Source organism: Ailuropoda melanoleuca, chromosome 18 (assembly GCF_002007445.2).
Source record: "Ailuropoda melanoleuca isolate Jingjing chromosome 18, ASM200744v2, whole genome shotgun sequence".
In the NCBI taxonomy this organism is placed as follows: domain Eukaryota; kingdom Metazoa; phylum Chordata; class Mammalia; order Carnivora; family Ursidae; genus Ailuropoda; species Ailuropoda melanoleuca.
This window is the reverse complement of record NC_048235.1, coordinates 28,129,989-28,157,485: the sequence shown is the minus strand read 5'-3', so window position 1 is coordinate 28,157,485 and position 27,497 is coordinate 28,129,989. Positions and strand designations below refer to the sequence as shown.

The following is a 27,497-nucleotide window of genomic DNA, read 5'->3' as shown; positions in this document are numbered from 1 at the left end:
AAAAAAAAAAAAAAAAAAAAGATTACACAGTTACACTGCTAGGAATCTAGTCACACTGTTGGAGAATTCCTAAGGAAGGAAGCTAAGCATACAACTACCAAAGTTTCTAGAATTGATCTGAGAATGAATCAGCAGAGACTAAGACAAAATTTTTAATAACTTAGCCAAAGGCAGCAAATTGTCCCTGAGGTACATCTTATTCTCAAGCCTTCTTTGCCCTTCTTAATGAAAGAAACATACCTGAAAGTGCTGCATAACAAGGAGTGAATAACAATTTAGGAAAATAAACAAACGCCACACTCACAGTGGCAATGTCAACATCAGGTCACCAGACCCCAAGACTAGTCTTTTCATTGTCACAATTCTTTTCACTCATTTTTTATTCCCATTTCATTTTTAACTTGCCCTGCCTGGAGTATGTTAATTCTTGTGTAGTGATTACTTTGTGGCATGAAATTATATTAACTAAAAAATTCAGTTTTTTTGTTGTTTCTTCCTCCCTTTGTTACCATCTGGTTATGAACATTAGGGTCAGAGCAAAGGTATAATGTTTTAATATTGTTATTATTTGTTTACTATCAACAGCAGATTCCCTCCTGTATTAATAGTGACAAGGCTACTACTCTCAGACCCAGGGAGTCTAGTTTCTTCAGTTAGTATTGAAGTATTTACCCAAGGGTAAATGTGATCCTAATACATTACATGTAAGCCGTATGTAGGAATGATCAGGCAGGGGAATTCAGATACAAATAACCGTTGAAAAACTCTTATATTTATAATGGATGCTTTCGTTAGAAGGTAAATGTAGAAGCTGCTTTTCATGTCGAAATAAGATCTAGTAACTGTCCAAATAAAGAACCACCAGAGTCTGTGTACAATATCCCATTTCTTAATTTATTTTTAAGTTTAAAGTGGGTAGTAGAAATTGGGTCTTCATTTACTGCTATGAGATGCTCAGAAATATGTCTGTTTTAGGAACCTCAAAAATATGATATAAACTACTTTTCTTTCTCTGCAGAGAGAGAGAGAACCTTTGTTTTGTTTTGTTTTTAGTTTTTTAATTTTATTTATTTTTAGAGAGAGAGCACATGTGTGCGCAAGCTGGCGGGGAGGGGTAAAGGGAGAGCGAGAGAATCTCAAGCAGGCTTCACACTCAATGTGAACCTGATGCAAGACTCAGTCCCACAACCCTGAGCTGAATTCAAGAGTCAGACGCTTAGCTGACTGAGCCACCCAGGAGCTCCAAGGGAACCCCTGTCTTAAGCACAGCAGCCTGCCTGTCATTGCACTGTGCAAGGTTTGCCCTGCAGGTCATCATGATGACCATGGCCAAGTAGATGTGGACATGGGAAGAATATGAACAAGCCTTTGATGAGTAGAGGCTCATGGGCCTCATACTGCCCCACAGGGTCAGCGCTTCATGTTTTTCTGGAAAACATGGGAATGGTAGAACACTGAAGATTTATAAGTCTGTCGCCAGGGGTGACTGACTTAGGAATTCATCAGACATCTACTTCTGTGTTTATATACATGTTATTTTAATTTTTCTAGGACTTTCTATATTGAGAGTTCAAAGTGTGTGAAATTTTATTGAAAAATCTTATTTTTCATATTTGTTCCCTCTTTCCATTCAGTGTTTTTTCTCTGTGCAAAAGCAAAGTCTTTAACCTCATGTGATTACATTCTAGTATTGGCAGGAGAAAGAGAAACATGATTTTTTTTATAAGTAAAGTTTAAGTCTGATAGAAGCAGTAAGGAGAAAAATAAAGCAGTGAACAGCAAGAAAGGTAGGCATTGCAATTTCTAGGCCATTTTAAGGATTTGAGGCTGGGAAGGATTTCTAAGGATGAGAAACCATTGGAGAATTTTGAGCAGAGATGACATGCTCTAACTTATTTTAACATCCATTCATAAGAAAAACTTCCAGCAAAGTGGATATGTAGGAAACATACCTCAACTTAATAAAGACCATATATGACAAACACACAGTTTACATGGTACTCAGGTGAGAAACTGAAAGCTTTTCCTCTAAGATCAGGACCAAGACAAGGATTCTCAGTCTTGCCACTTTTATTCTACACAGTATTAATAGTTATAGCTACAGCAGTCAGACAAGGAAAAGAAATAGGAGTTAAGATGGCAGAAGAGTAGGGGTCACCCTTCTCAGCTGTTCCCTGAGTCGAGCTGTATAGCTACCAGACCAGCCTGAACATCCACGGAGTCAACCTGAGATGCAGGAAGCTACATCTGGATCTGTACAAATAATCATCTCCAGCGATGAGTATTGAGGTACAGAGCTGGGGGCCATGAAGCCCCACACAGATACTGGAAGAAAAACAGAAGGGGGAGGGAGCCTCCGTGCTTGGGCGCCAGCAAGCGGTACCCACCTGTACTGGGGAGCGGGCTGACTCACAAACCAGCACCTGCGAGAGAGCACCTGAGAACGTAAGCCAGAGAATGCACGCAACCTGTCTGAAAACTGGAGCTCTGGAGTGCAAAAACTACACTGAAACGGACCTCCAGAGAACGAGGGGGTTGCTGGCGTTGTTAGAAACACAAAGGACAGAGAAGCGCCAGCCCTGGAAGTGAGGGCTGGGACACCGGGTATGGGGCTCACATCCCGGGACACTGTAGGGTTTAGCAGCACCAACAGAAACAGAGTTAAAGTGGCCAGAAGGGCCCAGTGGAGAACGGTCTGCGATCCCTCTGTTCTGAGACAGAGGCTGAGATTCAGCTACTGCTGCTCTGACTCTCAGAAGAGGCACAGCAAACCACCAGGGAAAGCCGCCAGAGAACAAAATCCTGGAAATACCGGCTCACAATGTGCCCATCCCCATCCCCCCTTGCAGGGGACAGGGAGACTCTACCCGAACAGGGTTGCCTGAGTATTGGCGCGTCAGGCCCCTCCCCCAGAAGGCAGGCTGAAAAATCAAGAAGACCTCATCCCTATGGTCCCTATAAAACAAGTGCGCACTGCCTGGACCCTGGTCAATAATTTGGGCTCTGGACAACCCCGCAACCTCTCCTCATCAGAATGACAAGAAGGAGAAATCCCTGCCCAGCAAATGAAAGACAATGAGTCTGTGGCCTCTGCCACAGAACTAATGGATATGGATATAACCAAATTATCAGAAATGCAGTTCAGAGTAACAATGGTCAAGATGATGCGTAGACTTGAAAAAACTATTAACAAAAATGTTAATGAGAATGTAGAATCTCTAAGGGCGGAAATGAGAGCGAATCTGGCAGAAATTAAAAATTCTATGAATCAAATGCAGTCAAAACTAGATGCTCTGAATGGCCAGGGTGAATGAGGCAGAAGAACGAATTAGTGAATTGGAGGATGGGTTAGTAGAAGAGAAAGCTAAAATAGAAACTTGGCTCAAAAAAATCCAATCTCAAGAATGTACGTTACGGGAGATTACTGACTCAATGAAATGTTCCAATGTCAGAATCATCAGCATCCCCGAGGGGGTGGTGAAAACCAGAAGTCTAGAAGAAATATTTGAACAAATTGTAGCTGAAAACTTCCCTAATCTAGCAAAGGAAACAAGATTTCGTGTCCAAGAGGCAGAGAGGACCCCCTCCCAAGCTCAACCACGACAAACCTACGCCACGTCACGTCATAGTGCAATTCGCAAATATTAGATCCAAGGATACAGTATTGAAAGCGGCCAGGGCAAATAAATTTCTCACGTACCAAGGCAAAGGTATCAGAATTACGTCAGGCCTGTCTACAAGACCTGGAATGAGAGAAAGGGTTGGAGAGGCATTTTTAAAGCTCTTTCAGAGAAAAACATGCAGCCAAGGATCCTTTATCCAGCAAGCAAGGCTGTCATTCAGAATTGATGGAGAGATAAAGGCCTTCCAGAATCACCAGTGATTGACCAATTTCGTAACCATGAAACCAGCCCTACAGGAGATATTAAGGGGGTTCTGTAAAAGTAAAAAGGCCCCAAGAGTGGTATACAACAAAAAGTCATAATCTATAGAAACAAAGACTTTACTGGCAACATGGCATCATTAAAATCATATCTCTCAATACTCAGTCTCAACGTAAATGGCCCGAATGCTCCCATAAAACGCCACAGGGTTGCAGATTGGATAAAAAGAAATGTCCCATCCATTTGCTGTCTACAAGAGACTCATTTTGAACCTAAAGATACATCCAGACTGAAAGTAAAGGGATGGAATACCATCTTTCACGCCAGTGGACCTCAAAAGAAAGCTGGGGTAGCAATTCTCATATCAGACAGATTGGATTTTAAACTAAAGACTGTAGATAGAGATACAGAAGGGCACTATATTATTCTTAAGGGATGTATCCAACAAGTGGATATGACAATTATAAATATCTATGCCCCCAACAGGGAAGCAGCAAGATACACAAGCCAACTCTTAACCAGAATAAAAGGACTTATAGATAAAAATACGTTAATAGTAGGGGACCTCAACACTCCACTATCAGCAATATATAGATCACCTAAGCAGAAAATCAATGAAAAAACAAGAGCTTTGAATGCCATACTTGACGAGTTGGACCTCATAGATATATATAGAACACTACACCCCAGAACCAAAGAATACTCATTCTATTTGAATACCCATGAAACATTCTCAAGAATAGACCATGTTCTGGGTCACAAAACAGGTCTCAACCGATACCAAAACACTGAAATTATTCCCTCCATATTCATAGACCACAATACTTTGAAATTGGAACTCAACCACAAGGAAAAATTTGGAAGAAACTCAAACACTTGGAGACTAAGAACCATCCTGCTCAAGAATGATTCAATAAACCAGGAAATCAAAAATCAATTTAAACAATTTATGGAGACCAACAAGAATGAAAACACAACGGTCCGAAACGTATGGGATACTGCAAAGGCAGACCTAAGGGGGAAATACATAGCCATCCAAGCCTCACTCAAGAGAATAGAAAAATCTAAAATGCGGTTTTTATATTCTCACCTCAAGAACCTGGAACAGCAACAGAGGAACAGGCCTAATCCATGCACGAGAAAACAGTTGGTCAAGATGAGAGCAGAGAAAAATGAATTAGGAACCAGGAGCACAGTAGAGCGGATCAACAGAATTAGAAGCTGGTTCTTTGAAAGAATCAATAAATTGACATACCACTGGCAAAACTTATCCAAAAGACTAGAGAAAGAACCCAAATTAATAAAATTATGAATGAAAAGGGAGAGGTCACAACCTACACCAATGAAATAGGAAGGATTATTAGACTTTTATCAACAGCTTTATGCCAATAAATTAAGCAATCTGGAAGAGATGGAGGCCTTCCTGGAAACCTATAAACTACCAAGACTGAAATAAGGAAGAAATTGATTTTTAAACAGGCCAATTAATTATGAAGAGATTGAAACAGTGATTAAAAACCTTCCAAAAAACAAAACACCAGGGCCGGTTGTATTCCTGGGGAATTCTACCAAACATTCAAAGAAGAAATAATACCTATTCTCCTAAAGCTATTTCAAAAAAAGAAAGAAAGAAAGAAACCGAAGGCAAGCTACCAAACTCATTCTATGAGGCCAATATTACCTTAATCCCCAAACCAGGCAAAGACCCCATCCAAAAGGAGAATTACAGGGGAGCCTGGGTAGCACAGTTGTTAAGTGTCTGCCTTCGGCTCAGGGCTTGATCCCAGCGTTCTGGGATCGAGCCCCACATCAATCTCCTCCGCTGGGAGCCTGCTTCTTCCTCTCCTACTCCCCCTGCTTGTGTTCCCTCTCTCACTGGCTGTCTCTATGTGAAATAAATAAAAATCTTAAAAAAAAAAAGGGGGGGAGAATTACAGGCAGATTTGCTTGACAAATATGGATGCCAGAATTCTCAACAAGATCCTTGCTAATAGAATCCAACAGTACATTAAAAGGATTGTCCATCATGACCAAGTGGGATTCATCTCTGGGATGCAAGGGTGGTTCAACATTTGCAAATCTATCAGTGTGACAGATTATATCAACAAGAAAAATGCCGAAAATCATATGATCCTCTCAATAGATGCAGAAAAAGCAGTTGACAAGATACAGCACCCTTTCCTGATTAAAACCCTTCAGAGTGTAGGGATAGAGGGTACATTCCTCAATCTCATAAAAACCATCTATGAAAAGCCTACAGCAAATATCATTCTCAATGGGGAAAAGCTGGAAGCCTTTCCCTTAAGATCAGGAACAGGACAAGGATGCCCACTCTCGCCACTATTATTCAACATAGTGCTAGAAGTCCTTGCAACAGCAATCAGACAACAAAAAGGGATCAAAGGTATCCAAATCGGCAAAGAAGAAGTCAAACTGTCTCTCTTCACAGATGACATGATACTCTATATGGAAAACCCAAAAGAATCCACTTCCAAACTACTATAAGTTATAAAGCAATTCAGTAATGTGGCAGGATACAAAATCAATGCTCAGAAATAAGTTGCATTTCTATACACGAACAATGAGACTGAAGAAAGAGAAATTAGAAAATCCATCCCATTTACAATAGCACCAAAAATCATATGTCATCTTGGAATTAACTTAAGCAGAAACATAAAGGATCTATATTCTGGAAACTACAAATCACTCTTGAAAGACATTGAAGACACAAAGTGATGGAAAAATATTCCATGCTCCTGGATTGGAAGTATTAACATAGTTAAAATGTCCATGCTACCCGGAGAAATCTGCACTTTCAGTTAGCACTGAATCAAAATACCAATGACATTTTTAAAAGAACTGGAACAAATAGTCCTTAAATTTGTGTGGAACCAGAAAGGCCCCGAATCACCAAGGCTTTGTGGAAATGGAAAAACAAAGCTGGGGGCATCACAATGCCAGATTTCAAGCTGTACTACAAAGCTGTGATCACAAAGACAACATGGTACTGGCACAAAAACAGACACATAGACCGATGGAAGAGAATAGAGAACCCAGAAATGGACCCTCGGCTCTTTGGGCAACTAATCTTTGATAAAGCAGGAAAAAACATCCAGTGGAAAAAGACAGTCACTTCAATAAATGGTGCTGGGAAAATTGGACAGCTACATGCAAAAGAATGAAACTTGACCACTCTCTCACACCATACACAAAGATAAACTCCAAATGGACGAAAGACCTCAATGTGAGACAGGAATCCATCAAAATCCTAGAGGAGAACACAGGTAGCAACCTCTACGACATCGGCCAAAGCAACCTTTTTCATGACACATATCCAAAGGCAAGAGAAACAAAAGATAAAATGAACTTGTGGGACTTTATCGAGATAAAAACTTCTGCACAGCCAAGGAAACAGTCAAAAAAATGAAGAGGCAGCCCACGGAATGGGAGAATATATTTGCAAATGATGCTACAGATAAAAGACAGGTATCCAAGATCTACAAAGTACTTCTCAAACTCAATACACGAGAAACAAACAAATCCTAAAATGGGCAGAAGATATGAACAGACACTTTTCCAATGAAGACATACAAAAGGCTAACAGACACATGAAAAAATGTTTCACATCATTAGCCATCAGGGAAATTCAAATCAAAACCACACTAAGATACCACCTTATGCCAGTTAGAATGGCAAAAATAGACAAGGCAAGAAACAACAAGTGCTGGAGGATGTGGAGAAAGGGGATCCCTCCTACGTTGTTGGTGGGAATGCAAGTTGGTACAGCCACTCTGGAAAACAGTGTGAAGGTCCCTTAAGAAGTTAAAAATTGGGCTACCCTATGATCCAGCCATTGCACTACTGGGTATTTACCCCAAAGATACAGACATAGTGAAGAGAAGGGCCATATGCACCCCAATGTTCATAGCAGCATTGTCCACAATAGTTAAATCGTGGAAGGAACCGAGATGCCCTTCCACAGATGACTGGATTAAGAAGCTGTGGTCCATATATACAATGGAATATTACTCAGCTATCCAAATGAACAATTTCTCAACATTTGCTGCAACATGGACGTCACTGGAGGAGATAATGCTAAGTGTAATAAGTCAAGTAGAGAAAGACAATTATCATATGGTTTCTCTCATCTATGGAACATAAGAACTAGGAAAATCGGTAGGAGAAGAAAGGAATAAAGAAAAGGGGGTAATCAGAAGGGGGAATGAGGCATGAGAGACTATGGACTCTGAAAAACAAACAGGGCTTCAGAGGGAAGAGGGGTGGGGGAATGGGATAGACTGGTGATGGGTAGTAAGGAGGGCACTATTGCATGGTGCACTGGGTGTTATACGCAGCTAATGAGTCATTGAACTTTACATCAAAAACCAGGGATGTACTGTATGGTGAATAACGTAATATAATAAAAATATTATTTAAAAAATGGTAAAGAAATAAAAGGCTTCTAAGTTGGTAAGAGAGAAGTGAAACTTTCACTATTTGCAGATGACATGATACTGTATACTCTGGACTCTGCCAAAACACTACTGGATCCAATTAATAAAATCAGTAAAGTTGCAGGATACAAAATTAATATATGGAAAATCCATTGTGTGTCTATACACTAATAACAAACTAGCAGAAAGAGAATTTAAAAAAAAAAGCTCCCAGTTGCAATTGCATCAAAAAGACTAAAATAAAATAAAATACCTAAGAATAAATTTAACGAAGGAGAGGAAAAATCTACTCTGAAAGCTATAAGACATTCATGAAAGAAAATGAATGACACAAATAAGATATTTAATGCTCATGGATTGGAAAAATTAATTGTTAAAGAATTGTTAAAATGTCTGTATTGCCCGATGCAGTCTACAGATATGATGAATTCCATATTAGAATACCAATAACATTTTTCACAGGAATAGAACAAATAATAGTAAAATTTATATGGTACCAGGAAAGACCCCAAATGGCCAAAGCAATCTAGAGAAAGAACAAAGCTTGGAGGTGTCACAATCCCAGATTTCAAAATATACTACAAAGCTGTAGTAATCAAAACAGTGTGGTACTGACACAAAATAGACACATAGATCAATGAACAGAATAAAGAGCTCATAAATAAACCCACACTTGCATGATCAATTAATCTTCAACAAAGGAGGGAAAATTATACAATGGGGGCAGTCTTTTTAATAAATGGTTTTGGTAAACTGGACAACTACATACAAAAGAGTGAAACTGGACCACTTTCTTACATCCTATACAAAATAAAAACCTAAATGTAATAACTGAAATCATAAAGTTCCCAAAAGAAAACACAGGCATTAAATCTGGACATCGGTCTTAATAACATTTGTTTGACTATGTCTACTCAGGCAAGGGGGAAAAAAGCAAAAATAACTACACCAAAATAAAAAGCTTTTGCACAGCAAAGGAAATTATGATTATGCGTAATTTGATATGCTTTTGTTCAGCAAAGGTAATTATGATACAAAATGAAAAGAATGGGAGAAGATATTTGCAAATGATATATCCAGTAAGGGATTAATGTCCAAAATATGTGAAGGACACATACAACTTAACACCAAAAAAACAACTCAGTTAAACAATGGACAGATGACCTGAATAGACATTTTTCCAAAAAAAACATACACATGGCCAACAGACACATGAAAAAATGTTCAGTATCGCTAATCATCAGGGAAATGCAAATAGAAAGCACAATGAGAAATTACTTTCACATCAGTCAGAATAGCTAATATCAAAAAGACAAGAAATAACAGGTATTGGAGAGAATGTAGAGAAAAGGGAACCCTTCTGTACTGCTTGCTGATGGGAATGAAAACTGGTACAGCCACTGTGGAAAACAGTATGGAGTTTCCTAAGAAAACAAAGCACTAATTTGAAAGTATATGCACCTCTATGTGTATTGGAGCATTATTTACGATAGCCAAGGTGTGGAAGCAACCTAAGTGCCCACTGATAGATGAGTGGATAAAGAAGATATAGTGTGTGAACACACACACACATACACTTGCACGTGTGCAGTGGAATATCATTCAGCCATAAAAAAGATTGCGATCTTGCCATTTGTGACCACATAGATGGAACTAGAGGGTATTATGTTAAGTAAAATAAGTCAAAGACACCATCACTTTTATGTGGAATTTAAGAAGCAAAAGAACAAACAAAACAGAAAAAGAATCATAAATACAGAGAAAAACTGGTGGTTGCCTGATGGGTAGGGGATACAGGGATGAGTGAAATAGGTGAAGGGTATTAAGAGGTACAAACAAGTTATAAAATAAGTCACTGGGATGTAAAGTACAACAGAGGGAATATAGTCAATAAGAGGCTATAACTGGTGACAGGTGTTAATGGCACTTAAATCATGGTGAGCATTTTGTAACATATAGAAATATCAAATTGCTGTGTTGTACAACTGAAACTAATATTGTATGTCAGGTATACTTTAATTAAAAATAAACATTTTAAAAAGGTAAGTTAAAGCTAGTGTGTAAAGCAAGCAGAGAATCAACAGGGAGTGTATTTGTAAATTGCTTTTAAACTATCTGATGTACGAGTTTAGAGAACAAACACATGATGATCGTGTTCAAATGGTCAATGTTGGCCAAAGAAGTTGATGTATGGTACTGTGCAGTCACTGTGTGCAGCCTCCCTAGCATCCCCTTTCATGGTAACAGAACTGTGATTTTCATTGAGGAGGTCGTTATACCTAGCCCCAGGAAGGGAATCATGGTTTAAACCAGACATAATAATACTTGGCTCGTGTTGCTAGTCAACCTGGCCCAGAAAGTTTCTGCTTAAAAATCAGGTGAGAGTCATATGAGTGTTCCCTTGTATATTACTAGTTACTTTTCTCTTGTTACTTTTAAGATCGATTTTATCTTTAATTTTTGACCTTCTAATTATTGTATGTCTTGGTGTGGACCTCTTTTGGTTCATCATGTTTGGAGCACTTTTCTCTTCCTGGACTTGAATGTTTGTTTCCTTCCTCAGGTTAGGGAAGTTTTCAGCTACTATTTCTTCAAATGAGTTTTCGGCTCCTTTATCTCTTTGCCTTCTGGGGCCCCTGTAATGCAAAGGTTGGTACATTTGATGTTGTCCCAGAGATCCCTTAACCTATCCTCATTTTATTTTAAATTATTTTTTCTTTTTGCTGTCCAGTTTAGATTAGTTCAGTTACCTTGTCTTCTAGATCTCTGATCCATTCTTCTGTATCTTCTAACCTGCTGATCATTCCCTGTAGTGTATTTTTCATTTCCATTATTGTACTCTTCAGTCTGATTTGTTTCTTTTTAATATTTTCTATCTCTTAGTTGAGGATCTCACTGAGTTCATCCACTCTTCTCCCAAGTCTGATGAGCATCTTTATCAGGTAGATTGCTTTTCTTCATTTCATTTAGTTCTTTTTCTGAGGTTTTGTCTTGTTCTTTCATTTGGAGCATACGCCTCTATTTTGTCTAACTCTCTGTGTTTGTTTCTATGTATTAGGTAGGTCAGTTACATTTCCTGATCTTGAAGGTAGTGGCCTTATATAGAAGGTATCCTGTAGATACCAGCAATTCTCCTGATCACCAGAACCAGGCACTCTAGGGGTGTCCCCTGTGTGGGCTGCATGTGCTCCCCTTTTGTCACTGGCCACACTGCTTCAGGAGTGCTCAAAGGTGGAGCTAGCCCTTGCCATGTGGGCTGCAATGTGGATCATGACTACTGCAGATGTACTGGTGTATAGGATGGGCTGAGAGGTCCAGCTGCAGCTACTACAGGCATGCTGGTGGGTGGGGATAGCCCCTGTTGTGGCTGGCTGTGAGGCCCGGTGTGACCCCCAGTTACAAGTGTACTAGGGGTGGGATTAGCACCTGGTGTGGCTGTCTTCAAGGCCCAAGTGACCATTGCGGGGGTGCTGGTGGGCAGGGCTGGTCCCCCTCCCTGGGCCAGTAGTTGCTTTGGAGGGGCACTGGTCCTGGCTGATGCTACCTGCCAGGTATTGCAGGGGTGGTGGAGAGCTGCTTTTGAGGAGCACCTGCCAGGGCACAAGATTGGACAGGATGAGGCAAGAGGCTAGCAAGGTAAATGGAGAATGTCAGAACTGGCATCTGCCAATCAGGCCTGCTAGGCTGAAGGAGGGCAAGAAAAATGGCACCTGCCCACACTTCCATTTCTAGAGAATGTTCCTATAAATCCCTAAACCTCCAGCACATGCCCTAAAATTATTCAATAAATGTCCTTTGTGTATAGCTGAAGTGCTTTCAAACTGCTGCTTCTGTGCTGGGTCTCAGAGCAAGTGATATTGTGCATAGGCCCTTTAAGAGTGGAGTCTCCATTTCTGGCTCTCCCAGAGTTAAGACTCACTTGATTTTCAAAGCCAGATGTTATAGGGGTTCATCTTCCCAGTGTATACCTCCAGGGTAAGTGCACAATGTAGGGGCTAAATCCCACAATTCTCAGGGAGGACCTCCATTCCTGTAATAGTCCTGCCACTTGTGCATCATTATGTCAGGGGTTTAGTTCCTGACCATATCTTTGCCCTTCCTGCCCTTCTCTATGTGGCTTTTTCTTCCTGTCTTAAGCTGTAAAGAGTTGTGCAAGTTTTTAGATCTTTCTCAGAGTGAATTGTACTACATGTATTTGTGCCCTTTGTATGTTTTTGAGAGGGGGTGAGCTCAGGATCTTCCTATTGCTCCATCTTCCTATCTCCCCCAGCTTTAACTTCAAACTTAAATCTCATAGTTGGTTTTAGAAAAAGAGATAAGAATCGTGTCTTCTAAGAAAGAAAAAGAAAGAGAGAGAGAAAGAGAGAGAGAAAGAAAGAAGAGAAAGAAAGAAAGAAAGAAAGAAGAAAGAAAGAAAGAGAAGAAAGAAAGAAAGAAAGAAAGAAAGAAAGAAAGAAAGAAAGAAAGAAAGAAAGAAAATAAGCCTTTCCAAAGATACCACATGGTTGCATAGTTCGGAAAAAGTATGATTTTCTCACCCTGAAAAAAGGAGAGTAAAAGGAGATATCAATGGAGAGACTTTAAATTTTTTTTATTTAAATTCAATTTAGTTAACATCTAGTGTATTATTCGTTTCAGGAGTAGAATATAGTGAGTCAGTTGCATATAACACCCAGTGCTCATTCCATCAAGTGCCCTCCTTAATGCCCCTCACCTCACTCTCCCCCACCTCCCCTCCAGCAACCCTGTTTGTTCCCTATAGTTAAGAGTCCCTTGGGGTGCCTGGGTGGCTCAGTCAGTTAAGTGGCTGACTCTTGATTTCAGCTCAGGTCACGATCTCAGAGTCCTGGGATCCAGCCCCACATCAGGCTCCACACTCAGCAGGGAGACTGCTTCAGGACTCTTTCTCCTTTGCCCCTTCCCCCACACACACTCTCTCTCTCTCTTTCTCTCAAATAAATAAATAAATCTTTAAAAAGACAAGAGTCTCTTATGGTTTGCCTCCCTCTCTGTTTTTATCTCATTTTATTTTTCTTTCCCTGAAGAAGAGATTTTTTTTTTATTTATTTATTTTTTTAGATTTTATTTATTTATTTGACAGAGAGATAGGGAGAGCCAGAGAGCAGAAGCTGGGGGAATGGCAGAGGGAGAAGGAGAAGCAGGCTCTCCACTGAGCAGGGAGCCCGATGCGGGACTCAGTCCCAGGCCCCTGGGCTCATGATTTGAGCCGAAGGCAGACGCTTAACCGACTGAGCCACCCAGGTGCCTCAAGAAGAGACTTTTTAAAGTTACATTCATTTCCATTGCTCTTCAGGGCTTCACGCAGAGCTGTTTTTCTTTACCCAGAGACAATCTTTTTTCTTACCCCTAAGCCACAAAGATAGAGATTTACATATTTAGATGAATCTATAATCTCAGAAGAATATGGCTGAAACCAATACCCACTGAATAATTCTAAGATTAAAGATGTCCTAAAATATTTTGAAGATGCATTTAGTTTGATTTTAGAGAAGGCTGAAAAGCAAAGCTGCATCACTGGGTTTAGTAGCCTCTGTCCCTGTAAACCTTTTTAACACAGAAACAGTACAGCCATTTGGAAGTTTATAAACACCCATCGATTTCCTTTTCCTTATTTCTCTTAACAACAACTAAACACGTCATTTTCTGGTCCCTTTTCATTCTTTGCTTTGCTTTGTCTTTTCATATGATGACTCATGTGCTTCCACTCTTCAGTGTTACTCCTTTTGATTGTTGACTGACACACTGATGTAATTTATTTGAGACAATAGCTTTACCACTAAAGCTGTAGTGAGTGTTTGAAATGGTATTTTTCAGGTGAATTTTCCCAGTAGTATCAATTTCTTCAAAGGCTAGTAGAAAATTGGCCCTATCACCTTCCTTTTGTCCCCTTTCAAGTCATCTCAAAAAATGGTCTTTCATACCCCTTTCATTGCATAAATGTCCTAGCTTCATGAAATAGTATGCCTTCTACTGGCTTTCTGAATCTATTTTTAAACTGACTTTGGATCATTTTACTAAAGGTTGTTCATATTGGGAGTAGTTCTTCCTGTACTTTAATCTTGCCACCAAGGCAGTTTAGAGACAGATTGAAATAATAAATTTTTAGAATGAATAGGACTTTAGAATTAGTATGCCCTTTGGATATTGTCTAGTTCAGTCCCGATTGATGCATTGACTAATGCATTGACTAATGTGTAATATTGATGACATGACATTTTTTATTAGCGAATGCCCTTATTAAGCCCTTTTGTAACTTTCTGAGATAGGCTTAATATTTTATTCTGTTATTTTGTTACTTTATTAAAATTGGAATGCATATCAGTTAGTAATGCTTTCAGCTGCATCTGACAATGCCTGACGAACAGTGGCTTAAACCCTAAGAATATTTATTATTCATACTAACAAGATATTCAGAGATAGTAGGGAATCTTAGTAGGGAGATAGATAGTAGGGAGTTGCATTCAGCTCATCGTATCATCAAGAAACCCACATTCTTTCTGTCTTTCCATTTTTCTTCAACTAGCATCTGGTCCTTTAGTCTTTCTGCTTGCTGCCCTATGTCATGGGTGCAGTTTAAGCAATCACATCCATATCAAGGAAGAAATAAAAGTGAAAGGGGGCTTGTACCAGTAGTTTGTCCTCTAAAGCCTGGCCCCTTTATCAGAAAGCAAAATCACTCTCCCAGAAGCTCCCCAGTAGATTTCTCCTACATCCCATTGGCAGGATTGTCACATGACCCATCTTAGCTGCTAGAAGGGCTGGGAAAGTATTCGTGTTTTACAGTGGGAGGAGCCTTTGTATTGGGAGGAACACAGGAATGGGGGGATTGGGAATGCCTTTTAATTGACTAAACCAACAACATCTGTCAGAATAGTTATCCTAAAATATACATGTATATATTTTCATATCCAGGGAGGAAATACATCTTCAGACAGTGAGTTCTGGAGTCAAATTTCCTGAGTTTAAATCCCAGCTTCTTTGCAAACTCTGACTTTGGACTTCTCTCTGCCTCTCTCTCTTTTCGTGTAAAACACGAATAATAATGTACTGATTATTGTATTAATGACCTGAAGTTAGCATGAATGTCATTATCATCATTTTGTTTAAAAGTAAAACACTTCAGGCTTTCTATAAATGCTTCGTGTGTCAAAGCAGTATGGTAAAAGGCTTATTTGGCTAGAATCTATCAAATCAAGAATCTGAGATCCATCTGTAATTTGCAAGATGTATATACATATATTCTGTAGTGACCCAGATAAAAACAAACAAAAAAATCACCAATTAGGGTTAGAGAAAAAAAAAATCTCTGCAGTGTTCCCTTCAGTTATTTTTAGAAAAAGATACACAGACATAGGAGAATCAAGGAGCTGTTTAAAACATAACAGATACTCAGGAAATAGTTGATGATGAAAAAAATTTGGTAGTATGAGAAAAGCATCAGAATATAATTTGAAGTTTTGTGAGAAGCTATACTATTGTACTCTGAGAAATCGGTAATACTAACAGAAACGCAATGGTGGGAAACCCAGAGCAGCTTCTAGAGTGTTGTGGTCTTGTAGGGAACTGGACAGTAGATTCACCATAGACTGATTCCTGAAGTTGAGTCTTTGTAGAGTTACAGGGAGTAGGAAAGAGAGTAAACAACCATATCCAAGCTAGGTTCAAGTGAAGGCCTTGGTCCTGTGAGGGAAGCTCAAGTGACTATACCATACGAGCCATCTAACTGCCCACAACCAAAGTTATAGCCCCTCCAGCTTCTACCATTCCTGTGCCTGGATTTGAGGAAGCACGATTCTTCCATGCATTTATTAACAGTGTACTGACCACCATTCTTCTCTGCCTTTCCCTCCAGAAAACCCGTTATGAAATTTATGTCAGCATTCTAAAAGAAGGAGGCAAGGAGCTCCTGAGTAACAATGAAAGTGAGGCTGCAGGACTGAAGAAGTCGCATTCAAGTCCTTCGCTGAACCCGGATTCATCCCCAGTCACAGCCAAGGTCAAGCGTAATGTGTCAGAGAGGAAAGATCACCGACCTGAAACACCAAGCATTAAGCAAAAAGTTACTTAGAATCCATCTGTGACCAGGAAGTACTGGTCATGGAACAAAATAGAGTTTTTCAAGATCTTTCTGGTAAACCCGTGAATATATTTTTAAACAGTCTGTGACTAAATGGTGCATTAGTAACCTTTTCTATTATATAGTTTTGTTAGTTTCTGTACTGATTGTCTCTTTGCTCTTAATTTCTTTGCTTTGATGATTTTTTGCTACTTGATGACTAATGCACCTTTTTCGTGAAGGGGAGGGGATCATGATTTCAGAATGAACGGTGTGTCACTTTTCCTTTGGTTTTTTTCTTGTTTGCACTCTGCTCAGTTGTTTTATGTATTCTTGAATCAGCTATTACATTTTTTTAAGGTTAAAAAATTTAATTCATTGTGAGACATTTAACTGGACAAACTTGGTAGTTTAGCAAATTCTAGCCAGAGTTAATATAAGCCTTTATATGTGAAATCTTGCTCAGTCACAGAACTGAAATTGAGCACTCACAGAAATTCAGTCAAGAATTAGTTCTGGGAATCAAGATGTTCCACTGTGATGCAGGTGTGCATACATCTTCACGCTTACAGTTGAGTTCTGACCCTGCTGGAAGCAGGGATAGGAGGTGTGAAGATCAGAGGACTACAGAACTTTTAAGAAGTGCATTAGCTTCCTTGAAGTGTTGGTTTCATTTCAGCCAAAGAAAGGAAGTGAAATCTTTTGCCATTGAAGTTTGTGGAAAGCCAACACCAAGTTCATTTTGTTTCCCAAAAGGTAGTGGCAATAATCGACTCTTGGGGAACTGTAGCGGTAGGCGTGTGGTTTGTGTGCAGGAAATTGTTACCTCACTCCCAGGGTCTAGACTAGGAATCCAGAATCATCTCTATTGTCAATACCCTGACATTCAGGAATTAGGTTATTTCAGGCATGGTGTTATCTCCTGTTTGTAAAATATTGGGGTCTTCCTAACAAAATAATGTTGAAAATGGAACCCCTTTTGTTCTTTTTTTAATCAAAACAAAGTAAGACAGGAAAAAGTAGCTGCAGTTCAACAATGCAATGAATAATGATTCTTTAAATCTGAAAGTAATAAATTGTTTGAATGAATTGTGGTTGGAAAACTAAGGAACCTACTGGTTGCATATGCAAGGTTACTCACTTTCTTCTTATCTCAGTCTTTTTGATAGCCAATTCACTCTGCTATTACTGAACTTTCTCCTAAAAATAAGTACTTTATTTTAAATCATTATTTTCTACCTTCTCAAAATAGTTCTATTAACCTTACAGTAATGAGTTTGTTCCAGTGATGGTCCCTTTGCAGTTTAGGATGATAAACAGCACATTCTCTTATAGAGGAAGAAAAAGTGAAAAATGAGCCCTCTATGAGTTAGAACTTTCTGATTTTGAAACTTGAAAATTTGTGATCCTGAAAGCTATAATCTCCATGACTTCAGAACTAATGGAATCACTTTGAATACTCTTTTCCCTCCCATATATATTTGCTCTAGTTCTACCCAGTTTATTAGTTAAAGGTACTATGACCAAAGAATCAGGGACTCTGCAAGAATATCATGGTTCTGGTGAATTAGAGAAAACCTGCTGTTAAACCATGGTGGTTTCTAGTGGCATACTGCTCTGATGTATCAGCAGTTAATCACAAGATTTATTTATTAACATTTATTTCCTTTACCTATATAAATGCCCATATTTGGTAGTGCCCAGAAAAGAGAAACCCCATGCTATGGTTGTAGCTGCTTGTTTTGTGATAAGTATTTTGCCACATCTTTAAAAATTCACTCTAACCCTCTGTCTTGTTTACATAAAGGCAATGACTAAATTTATGTTTCAAAAGCATAAAACAAACAAGGTAGTTACCAATATGGCCCTGTGTACCTGATTCATTTTTGTAGCTTCCGACCAAATCCAAGATTTCCATGAGGGAATCATCTTTCTTCCTTGAATCTGAATAATTAGCCTGTTTGTTTTCTGCCTAGATATTCACGCCAAGCAGAGAGAAATACCTAGACTATATAATCTCTGAGCTTCAATAACTGAAGAAAAATAAACATCCCTGATGGGCTTGAATGTGTTTGTCCACAGTGTGACTGTGTCTGTGTATATAGAATGTCTGTGTATTTTACTTACAGTATATAATAGACATGAAATGGTACCTTGCTGCAGTGTTTCTGACATTTAGAATAGTTCTGAAATGCTCAGTTAGCGTCAGCACCACTGCAGCATTATTCCTATTATATGACTCACTAATGCTAGCTACAGGAACTTCTGTATATGCTAATGGATAAATGGATGAGAAGGACACTTTGAAGCTGCCGTATACTATGTTTGCATAGTTTCTCTTTAAAAACGACTGCAAAAGGTTTTTTTGTGAGCCAGGATCCCAGATTGCCCTGGCATGATGTTGACCACCTGCAGGGGATGGTTGAGAATACCTCTGCCCTATCTGTTGTCAATGCACCTATTAGGCCAAGAGTTTATCCAATAGGAGGAAATGGCCCTTGATTTGACTAGATTCTGAGTCTTGCCTATAGCCAACCACATTTTTCTTTGTGGTAATTTCTTTCCTGTGGTGTCTAGTCAGAAGAAATTGAAGACATTTCCTTTCATGGCAATTCCAAGCCTGCTGCCTAGTTCACAGTAGAGGGGACCTCTCCTCCTCCTTTCCTCCTGAAGGTACTCCCCCTCTTCCCATCCCCACTCCTCACCCATACCTCAGCACCAGGAGCCTTGGGATTTCTCTCCATATGATAAATCATTATTCTCCTTTACATAAATCACTTAATATTATTTTTTGTACAGAAAATCTTGATAGCCATCAAAACACCTTGGTGACAGTCTTGTTGCAAAATTGACCATAGAAGTGGCCCATGTATAAAATCTTTGAGTGTTTTGGGGGTTTGTTCCCCCACCTCGCATGTTGACTTTTACAAGAATTGTCAGAATTCCATTGTTAGCAATCAAACTTAATCACTAGCATGCAGAGTCGTCATTTTATTGCCAGGCTACAGCCATTGTTTGAAGTGCGCTTTTAAGAAACATTTTGAAAACTCTTAGCAATGCCTAATTAAACCAAGCAATACTTCCATGTATTTTAATTAATCATAAGTAAAACCAATATGTAGGAGGAGTCCTCTGGTGGAACTATAGTTGCTATTGATCTTAGGTAAAAAAAGGTAGAAAGCAATTGTGCAAGACCCTCTAGACTTCTCTGTTATCCTAATTCAGAAAATGAGGACTGTGTCTAGTCAGGAGTAATATGAGGGGATTAATTTAGAAGAGCAAAAGTGGCTGGCTTTCCAGGGCCAAGCTAGAGGTCATCTCTTGAGTTTGTATTTCACCCTGTGGCCAAACCACAGAGCTCCTGAGGCTGCAGAAGAATTTATATAACCAGCAGCGAAGGACAGTTCTCTGCTGGCCCTGACCTGCTACTCCTTCTGATGTAAAAGAGCTTGAAAAGCTGTGCTCAGGTAAGGCAGGGCCTGATTGGGTATGAGCTTTTTTTTTTTTTTAAGATTTTATTTTTTTTTTATTTATTCGACAGAGATAGAGACAGCCAGTGAGAGAGGGAACACAAGCAGGGGGAGTGGGAGAGGAAGAAGCAGGCTCATAGCGGAGGAGCCTGATGTGGGGCTCGATCCCATAACGCCGGGATCACGCCCTGAGCCGAAGGCAGACGCTTCACCGCTGTGCCACCCAGGCGCCCCCAGTTAGGCTTTTTTAAGCCTGAATTCACAGGGAGTTCTGGGGCCTTGTAGGCCAAATTTGTGTACCTTCACTCTTAGGGACCTGGTCAAGTTTTCCGCACATTGATAGCTACCTTCCTTAATTTCAGCAGCCAACAATCTCTTCACTTTTCAAATGACAGTTTTTTCCAATTGTAATGTTAACACTGTTAAACAAAGAACCAAAGTAGCATCGTAGGACTTGTTAAAAGTACAGTTTAGTTCATGAATAATAGTGTGACTTTGGGTTTAAATAGCATCTGCTTTCCTTAGCATCTAAGTTACTCTGACAAAAAAAGATCAGTCATTTTTGTAGGCAGGTGAGTCTCTGGGTCTACTTTGCTCCAAAGGTTTCTAGCTGTCTCTTCGGCCAGGCCAGGCCACCAGTATGCCTCGGGTCAACAGTTACTTCCATCAGCCTTTTGACATCCTATACTATCAAGTTACCTAGAGGACTTGACAGGTCAGTAGTTCACCACAAAATAATCCCAACAAGTGATAGGGAGGTGCTTTGTCATTGCTTCTCCTCTCAGATTCCTTTTCAATGTCTCACCGTTAAAAGGGGGACTAAAGTCCAAAGCCATTGCCATTCTCCTTTTGTACCTACAGTATCCAAAACCCAAGTGGGCAGCATTCAGCTTAGGATAATAACACCCATTGCATGCAAAGAGAATATCTTCATAGAGAGAATGTCAGTAAATACTTGAATCTGCATGATAGTTTGTTGACTTGAATCCAACAGCAAGAACATATTGCAAGTTAAATAATTGTATATACAATTTCCTTAAATCTCCCTGGCTCATTCTTTGTAATTTATGTGTGTATCTGTAGTATTGCAGGCTTTTGGAGAATATTCATATAGATAGTATGTCAGGCATCAAAGAAAATGCTTTCTGTCACCTGCCAATGTTGTATTGTGGCTATTTATAGTTGTATGTATGTATGTATATGTATCAATGTGTAGACTGTTATCAGTATATGGTATATGTATATCAAATTTATTTTTATCTTTAATAACAGTGTGATATGAAAAGCAAGTAAAAACCTCATAGGATTGATTATATAATACAGCTATTGAGAGTATATATAGTGGTACTGTTTTATTAAACTTAAATTAAAATGATATTTTGATTAGATTTTTAATAAGATTTTATGTTAGAAAATTCCATCTTTGATCTTTGAATCACCAGGGCAAAAATGACTCTGAACTAACTTTGTGAAACTATTTCAGTGTACTGTGTACAATACTTAAAGGGATAGCTCATTATAATTTGATATATTCAGAAAGAAAAAAAAAAAAAACAGGCATCCTATGCAGTCTTAACAGCTTCAGTATTCTGAGCACTTAACCATAAACTCAAACAGACGATTTTGGGCTTATTACAAAATGTGATGCTTTAAAGCACACATTCTTTATTGTTGTAATTAGTTCAGAAAAATAGAGCTTTCAGAAGAATTAAATAAGTGCCCACCATATCATTTTTGTGCCTGTGTCTATTTCACAGTAGATCAAACCAGTCTTCCGGCACCACCTTACCCTCTCTACTTTAAAGAAATGTTACAACGTTAAAGTGTATCAGGGCTTCCCAAGGTCAGGTACTATATTCTAGGTTTGCAGTTGTACAAATTAGCATCTAGTGTCACAAGTAAAAGAATTTTAGGGCAGGCTATGGACCAGGTTAAAACTTTAATATTTTTATACTTAGGTCTCTTCCTGCCTCTCCCCAAAGAAGAGCCACTGGCCTTAGTTGTTTGAGCTTACTGCTTATCTTACAGTATGTAAATAGATAATTAGAGATTAAATGTATATTAACCAGCATGTTTGGTGTATTTAAAACAGCAACTGAGTATGTTTGAGTGAGTGGTCGAGTGCAGAATATTTTTAAACATACTGTCTCCTATTCTTTGTATCTGATTCAGAGAATTGGAGTTGTGGGGTGGGAGACTAATCTTCGGCTCCAGTCTGCAGTAGTGTGTTGGTAGTTACGTTGGAGTTTTTTTAATTAATTCTACAGTCTCAAACTATTTTTGCAAATATATCATATTTCCTAATCTGTTCTAGACGTGCAGTGAACTGGCCCTGTGACTGATCAGCAGGGTCTTTGTTCTGCAAGAGTATGTTTCTTTCTAAAAATTATAGTGATTTGCAAAAGCATCCATTTGATTCAGATAGTATATACAAAAGGAGTAGAAAAAATAAAGTTTCATTTTGGGCCTTAATCATTTGAAATGTTTGGACTTTTAATATAAAGCCATGTAGGTTATAAAGCCAAGTAACCATTTGGCGTGGATAATAATATCCACTGTATAGAGAGTATATATGCACATTGATTTTTAATACCATTAGGGTACTTTTTTAAGCTATAAGAATGAGACTAATTAGACCAAACTGAAGTCAGGGGGCTTGCCAGGGGAAGTGTGTGAGCTGGTTGCCTTCCATTTAAGGTGGACGTACATGTGGTCAGTCCTCTGCTCCTAAGAGATTCAGAACCAGTTTACTGTCCCCGTAGGTGTGTAAGGGCAAAGTCTTACACATCTTGGCCTCTCACATGTGTACATACACTTGCACACGTGTACACGTAGTGAATGTTTTAAGTTATACAAACTTAAAACACAAAGGGCCAGAGTATAGAAGAGGTGATGAATGAAGGGAGTGGAAACTGCATCACAGGAATGTTTTCTAAGGGCTAGGGGGGAGTTTGAGCTCTAGTGTCTGACTCAGAGAAGCATTGGATTTTTAACAAATATGCGAGGGTGTACCTATCACATCCACCAAATTGAAGGCTTTCTTATAATTCACAAGCAGCAGGTCTCCAACACCCAGCAGGAGCATGGGGACATTCCAGAAGGCTGATGTTCACTATTTTCAGGGTGGCATTTCTGCTTGCCCTGGAGATCATTCCTTTGAGAAAGGAACGTAAATGGAGAAGAAACAAGAAAGCACTTACCATAGAAGCCTTGATATGAGTTGTACACACTCCCTTTGGAGCTGTACTGGTGAGAAAGGTCAGACTGAAGTATGCTGAACAGTTAAGCAATGACAGTGAAGATGGAGATGAAAAGAAACCTAGCTAAAATATATTTCCCTTTGCAGGGTTAATAGTGTTATGAAAAGCACCTCAGTTCAATTCCTGAAAATGTTGGTTAGTGGAGAGAAATTTGGGGTTTCACTTACCATTTCCCCGTGAGCTTGCATAGATAAGACTTCAGCCGCTCCCAGGAGAGTCCTACTCAGCAAGCTCAGTTAAAGACAGTACTGTAGGTCTGAGGCTCCTTGCTCTGACCCCTGAGTACTAGGGCGCTACAGAGGGTGCTAACGTATCCTCTCTGCAGAGAGGAGCTTCTCTTCTGGCCTCACACTCCACTAGGGCTTCTCCTGAGCAGCAAGTACCTCCTGGATTTCAGTGCTACTTCCCCGGCTTTAGGAATCCAGCCGTTCTAACAGGTTGACCCTGCTGAGGAAAGATATCAACTCAGAGTTACTGAGCCACTGGGGGTGACACACGACAAAGCTATTTTAAAAATTATCTGACTGAAGCCAAGACCGTATATTTTGCCTTTGCAAGAAACAAGCTGGCACATTGAGCTCTAACCAGGGACAGATGATATCTTTGCCTTTGCACCCAGATTTCGGGAAATGGTTAATGTTTCAATTCTGTGGGAAGGGTCAAGAAACACTAAGCTTATTGCTTCGCATTTCTGCTCAGTTCAGATGAGAGCTGTTGGGTAAAGGCCTAAACGCCTCCCTGCATTCTCTTGTACCTCAGGTTTTAGGAGCCCATTTCTAGAACAGAGATTTATGTGAGTGGAGAACCGATACTGTCAGCCCTGATTACTGTAGCATGGGTAGAAGGGTGGTAGTATGTATCCTTCAGTACAGAACAAGCTTCTAACTTCTCCAGCCTAGTAACTGGGTTCTATTTACTGTGACTCAAACTAATTGGCAGTGTGGAACATTCCTTTACCTTCAGAGTTTTCTCCACCAATCATTGCAGTTTCATTGCAGTCCTGGTGCCATATCTCCCTGCAAATTGTGAAAGTAATTAGTGACAAAGTAGCAGCCTCCTCCTTTTCAGTGGCCAAACTGTCAGCATTAGCAGACTTGGGTCAGCTAGTGGGACTGAATTACGTACTGGAAACCTGTTCCTCATTATCACCCACCAGATTGAAGGAATGCCATCTCCTAGAAAATTATGGCATTTATGGTGGTCATCTTTTTAATGGAACAGTAATTTATGTGGATATTGTTAAAGTGTTTAGAGAATATTTTGAAAATTAAGTTTACATTTTACAATTGCTTTATTTTTTATTAAAATAGTTGTATATAAATATTACCCATTTCACTGTTGTTGAAGTAAACCTAAACCATGTAGACAAGTCACCTGATATGTATAGAAGCTGTGACATATATATAGTACTTTTCTCTATTGTGTAAATGTTTATGAATATAACTGTTCCTGTGTTTTTATAAGTTGGGGATAATTTGTTGTTTTACAACAGCAAAATCTATTGGATTTAAGTGGTTTTTATGTAATAGAAATCATGCAAAATAGTGAAGGATTTAAAATATGTATATGATATATGTAAATGTACAAACTTTAGAAAGAAATAAATTAACAAATTTCAATCATTTAGGGGAATATTTTTATTTGCTTATTTATGCAACTGTATAACACCTTTAAAAATCAAAACAACACAATACATTCCCTTGCATTAAAAAGATACCCTCAAGCCCCACAGTGAGAGATTTGGCCAGGGTAATTGATTAAGGTGTTCGAAGGTCAAATCGTTAGCTCTTACTCACTTCCGTTAACTTCTGTAAAAACTTGTGTTTGCACAAAGATGTTTATGAAACTTAGGAGGCCTACTGTCTTCATCAGGAGACTTTGAGCCGCGAAAGAACAAAAGTTTTGAAGTAATCTCAAAACTTAATTTACATTCCCATACTCCTAACACTTTTTATCAAGGTAAAGGGACTGAAAAGTTAATTATTGCCCTAAAATGCAAAAGCTGATCACTGCTTTATGGTGCCTAGTGTATACATATGTGTTCTCATAACTAAATGTTAAAAAAAAAATCTGTTAATTTGGAAAATGAAAAAATAAAATTCCACCCTAATCACCTAACTTCTGAATATTTGAGAAAATGTTTTATGTTTGGGAATTTGGGCTTTTTGAGGCAAGATAGCTGATAAATGAATGAAGCTGCTGCCTGGCAGAGATGAAAACTGCTGTTTCATGTAAATCTCAAAGAAATAAATAGATTGGAGTGGGGAAAAGGGGGAGATAGGCCCTTCGGCACCCCCTTGGCTTCCACTAAAATTCCCTGTGTGACTCTCAAACATGAATCCTCTTACATAAATATTGAATCATATTTACACCTGACACTAATATAATGTTATAATGTCAATTATATCCCAATTTTAAAAAGAAACAAACATGAATCCTCGTTGCCCAGTTGTCTTTCCACCAGAGCTAGGAGTTTTATATGTCTTGTCGTATTCTGTTTGTTGCACAAATTAATATTAAAAGATGAAACACTCATGAGAAGAAACTAAAACCCAGGGCAAATTAAGATGTAATGAAAAAGCTATCAACTGTAAATAATGTCTCACCTCTACATTAATTCTAGTCTATAATTCTGTGAGATTTACCAAGAGACTGCTGAATCACCCAATTTTTACTGAAAAATTATAAGCCATAGGAAATATTGGAGACAGGTTTATATTTTTCTAATATTAGAAAAGAGTGTAAGCTCTGGTTGCTGTAGTCTAGTGAGCTTGGTATTAATTCTAGGCATAGTTACAGAGTGAACAATAAGGATGCAACAATTATTATAAGCCAGCATGGTTTCTCAAAAACAAACCATTTCAGATGACATATATTTCCTATTTTGTAAGATTAAGTAGATTAGGAAAATGCAGGAGACAAAATACCTGAGCCCTAACAAAAAATTTAAGTGGTCTTAAATATATCTGGCCAAAATGGTGAAATATCAACATTATACAATTGGTGGGTGTGTAATCACTTGAATGGTGCTAATTAAAGGATACCTATCAACCTGGAAGAGCATGTCCAGTGTCCGGTTGCAAAGATTGCCTTTTGGCTCCATCTGTCCAACATTTCAACTAATAACGTGACTAAAACGACAAAAAATGTGTTTATTAAAAATTTATATGTCATAAAGATGGGAGAGAATGATTTTACTAAAGGACAGGATCAAAATTTGGAAAAAAAAAAAAATCTCACCAGGCAGGGAAATGGGACAAATTAACAATGTGAAGTGTTGAAGTGTAAGAGTGTAATATTTTACACTTGGGTTATTAAAAGTTTTACAAGGTCAAGCTAGGACCTTGTGTTGCATAGTATAGCAAGCACATAGGAAAGCAAGCCTCCAGCTGTAATCCACGGTGAGCTCAGTTAACATGAACAGAGTGATGTAGCCACCAAAAACACTGGTACCGTCTCAGGCAGACTGTGTGTGATGTAAGTATGACTTCTAAGACAAGAAGGTGAGTCACACTGCTCTACACTAAAGAGACTACACCCAGATAAATTGTCTTGTGACTTGAGATGTAAACAAACCAGAGTATGCAAAATTATCAGGATGGCAAAAAACATGAACAATGTAACGAGAAATGTGGGAAATATATGAACTGGGAATGGTTAACCCATGAGAGAACTAAGGGATACTGGTTTTAAAAAGTCTAAATGAGTCTTACATGGAAGGGAAATGAGAACTGTGCTATAGCAATCTAAGGGGTTTAACTAGGATTGATTATTGGAACCTGCAAGAACTTAATAGAAGGGAGAGCTTTCCACACAAGGCTGGCACAACAGACAAATCCTTTTGTCAGATATGGTCTGGCACACATGTGGAAGGTTGCAATATTGAGAAATAAGAGAAAGCTCAGGTGAGTAGTTGGGTTGTAGTGACAATGATAGATGATATCATTATTTAAAATATCTGTTGAGCACTTAGGTGCCTGGCACTGTGCTGGCTACTTGGATGGATCATCTCATTCAATCTTTATGAAATTCTATATATAGCAGTATTATTTGCCCCATTTTACAGATGAGAAAAAGCCTGCGTCAAGTTCCATCTCTTCAGATCTTCAGCATTTGAATACCTCAACAGCTCTATCTTGATCTACAGAAGTCAGAGCTCACACTACCTTTCTTGTCAGCCTCAGTTTTGAGAAGCAATGACTCCATCACAGGAGTTAGGAATGTACGTGTGTCATCTGGGAGGAGCTGGCAGTAAAAATAGTTCTTTTAGCTCCACATGCCTGGATGCCACCCACAAAATTCTGAATGAATTGATCTGGAATGTAGAAATTTTCTAAGCTCCCTGGGTGAAT

General features: G+C 38.9%; 1 protein-coding gene across 10 annotated transcripts in view; it reads left to right on the top strand.

The window, feature by feature from the left end:
- Positions 1-25,244, top strand: part of PSD3 (pleckstrin and Sec7 domain containing 3) — a 744,476-nt gene extending 719,232 nt beyond the window's left edge. For all 10 annotated transcript variants that reach the window (XM_034647652.1, XM_034647649.1, XM_034647651.1 and 7 more), the window contains one exon: positions 16,212-25,244. In XM_034647652.1, the coding sequence (XP_034503543.1) occupies positions 16,212-16,427 (216 nt within the window). In that variant the 3' untranslated portion in view covers positions 16,428-25,244. The remainder of the gene's footprint in view (positions 1-16,211) is intronic.
- Positions 25,245-27,497: the final 2,253 nt, after the last annotated feature.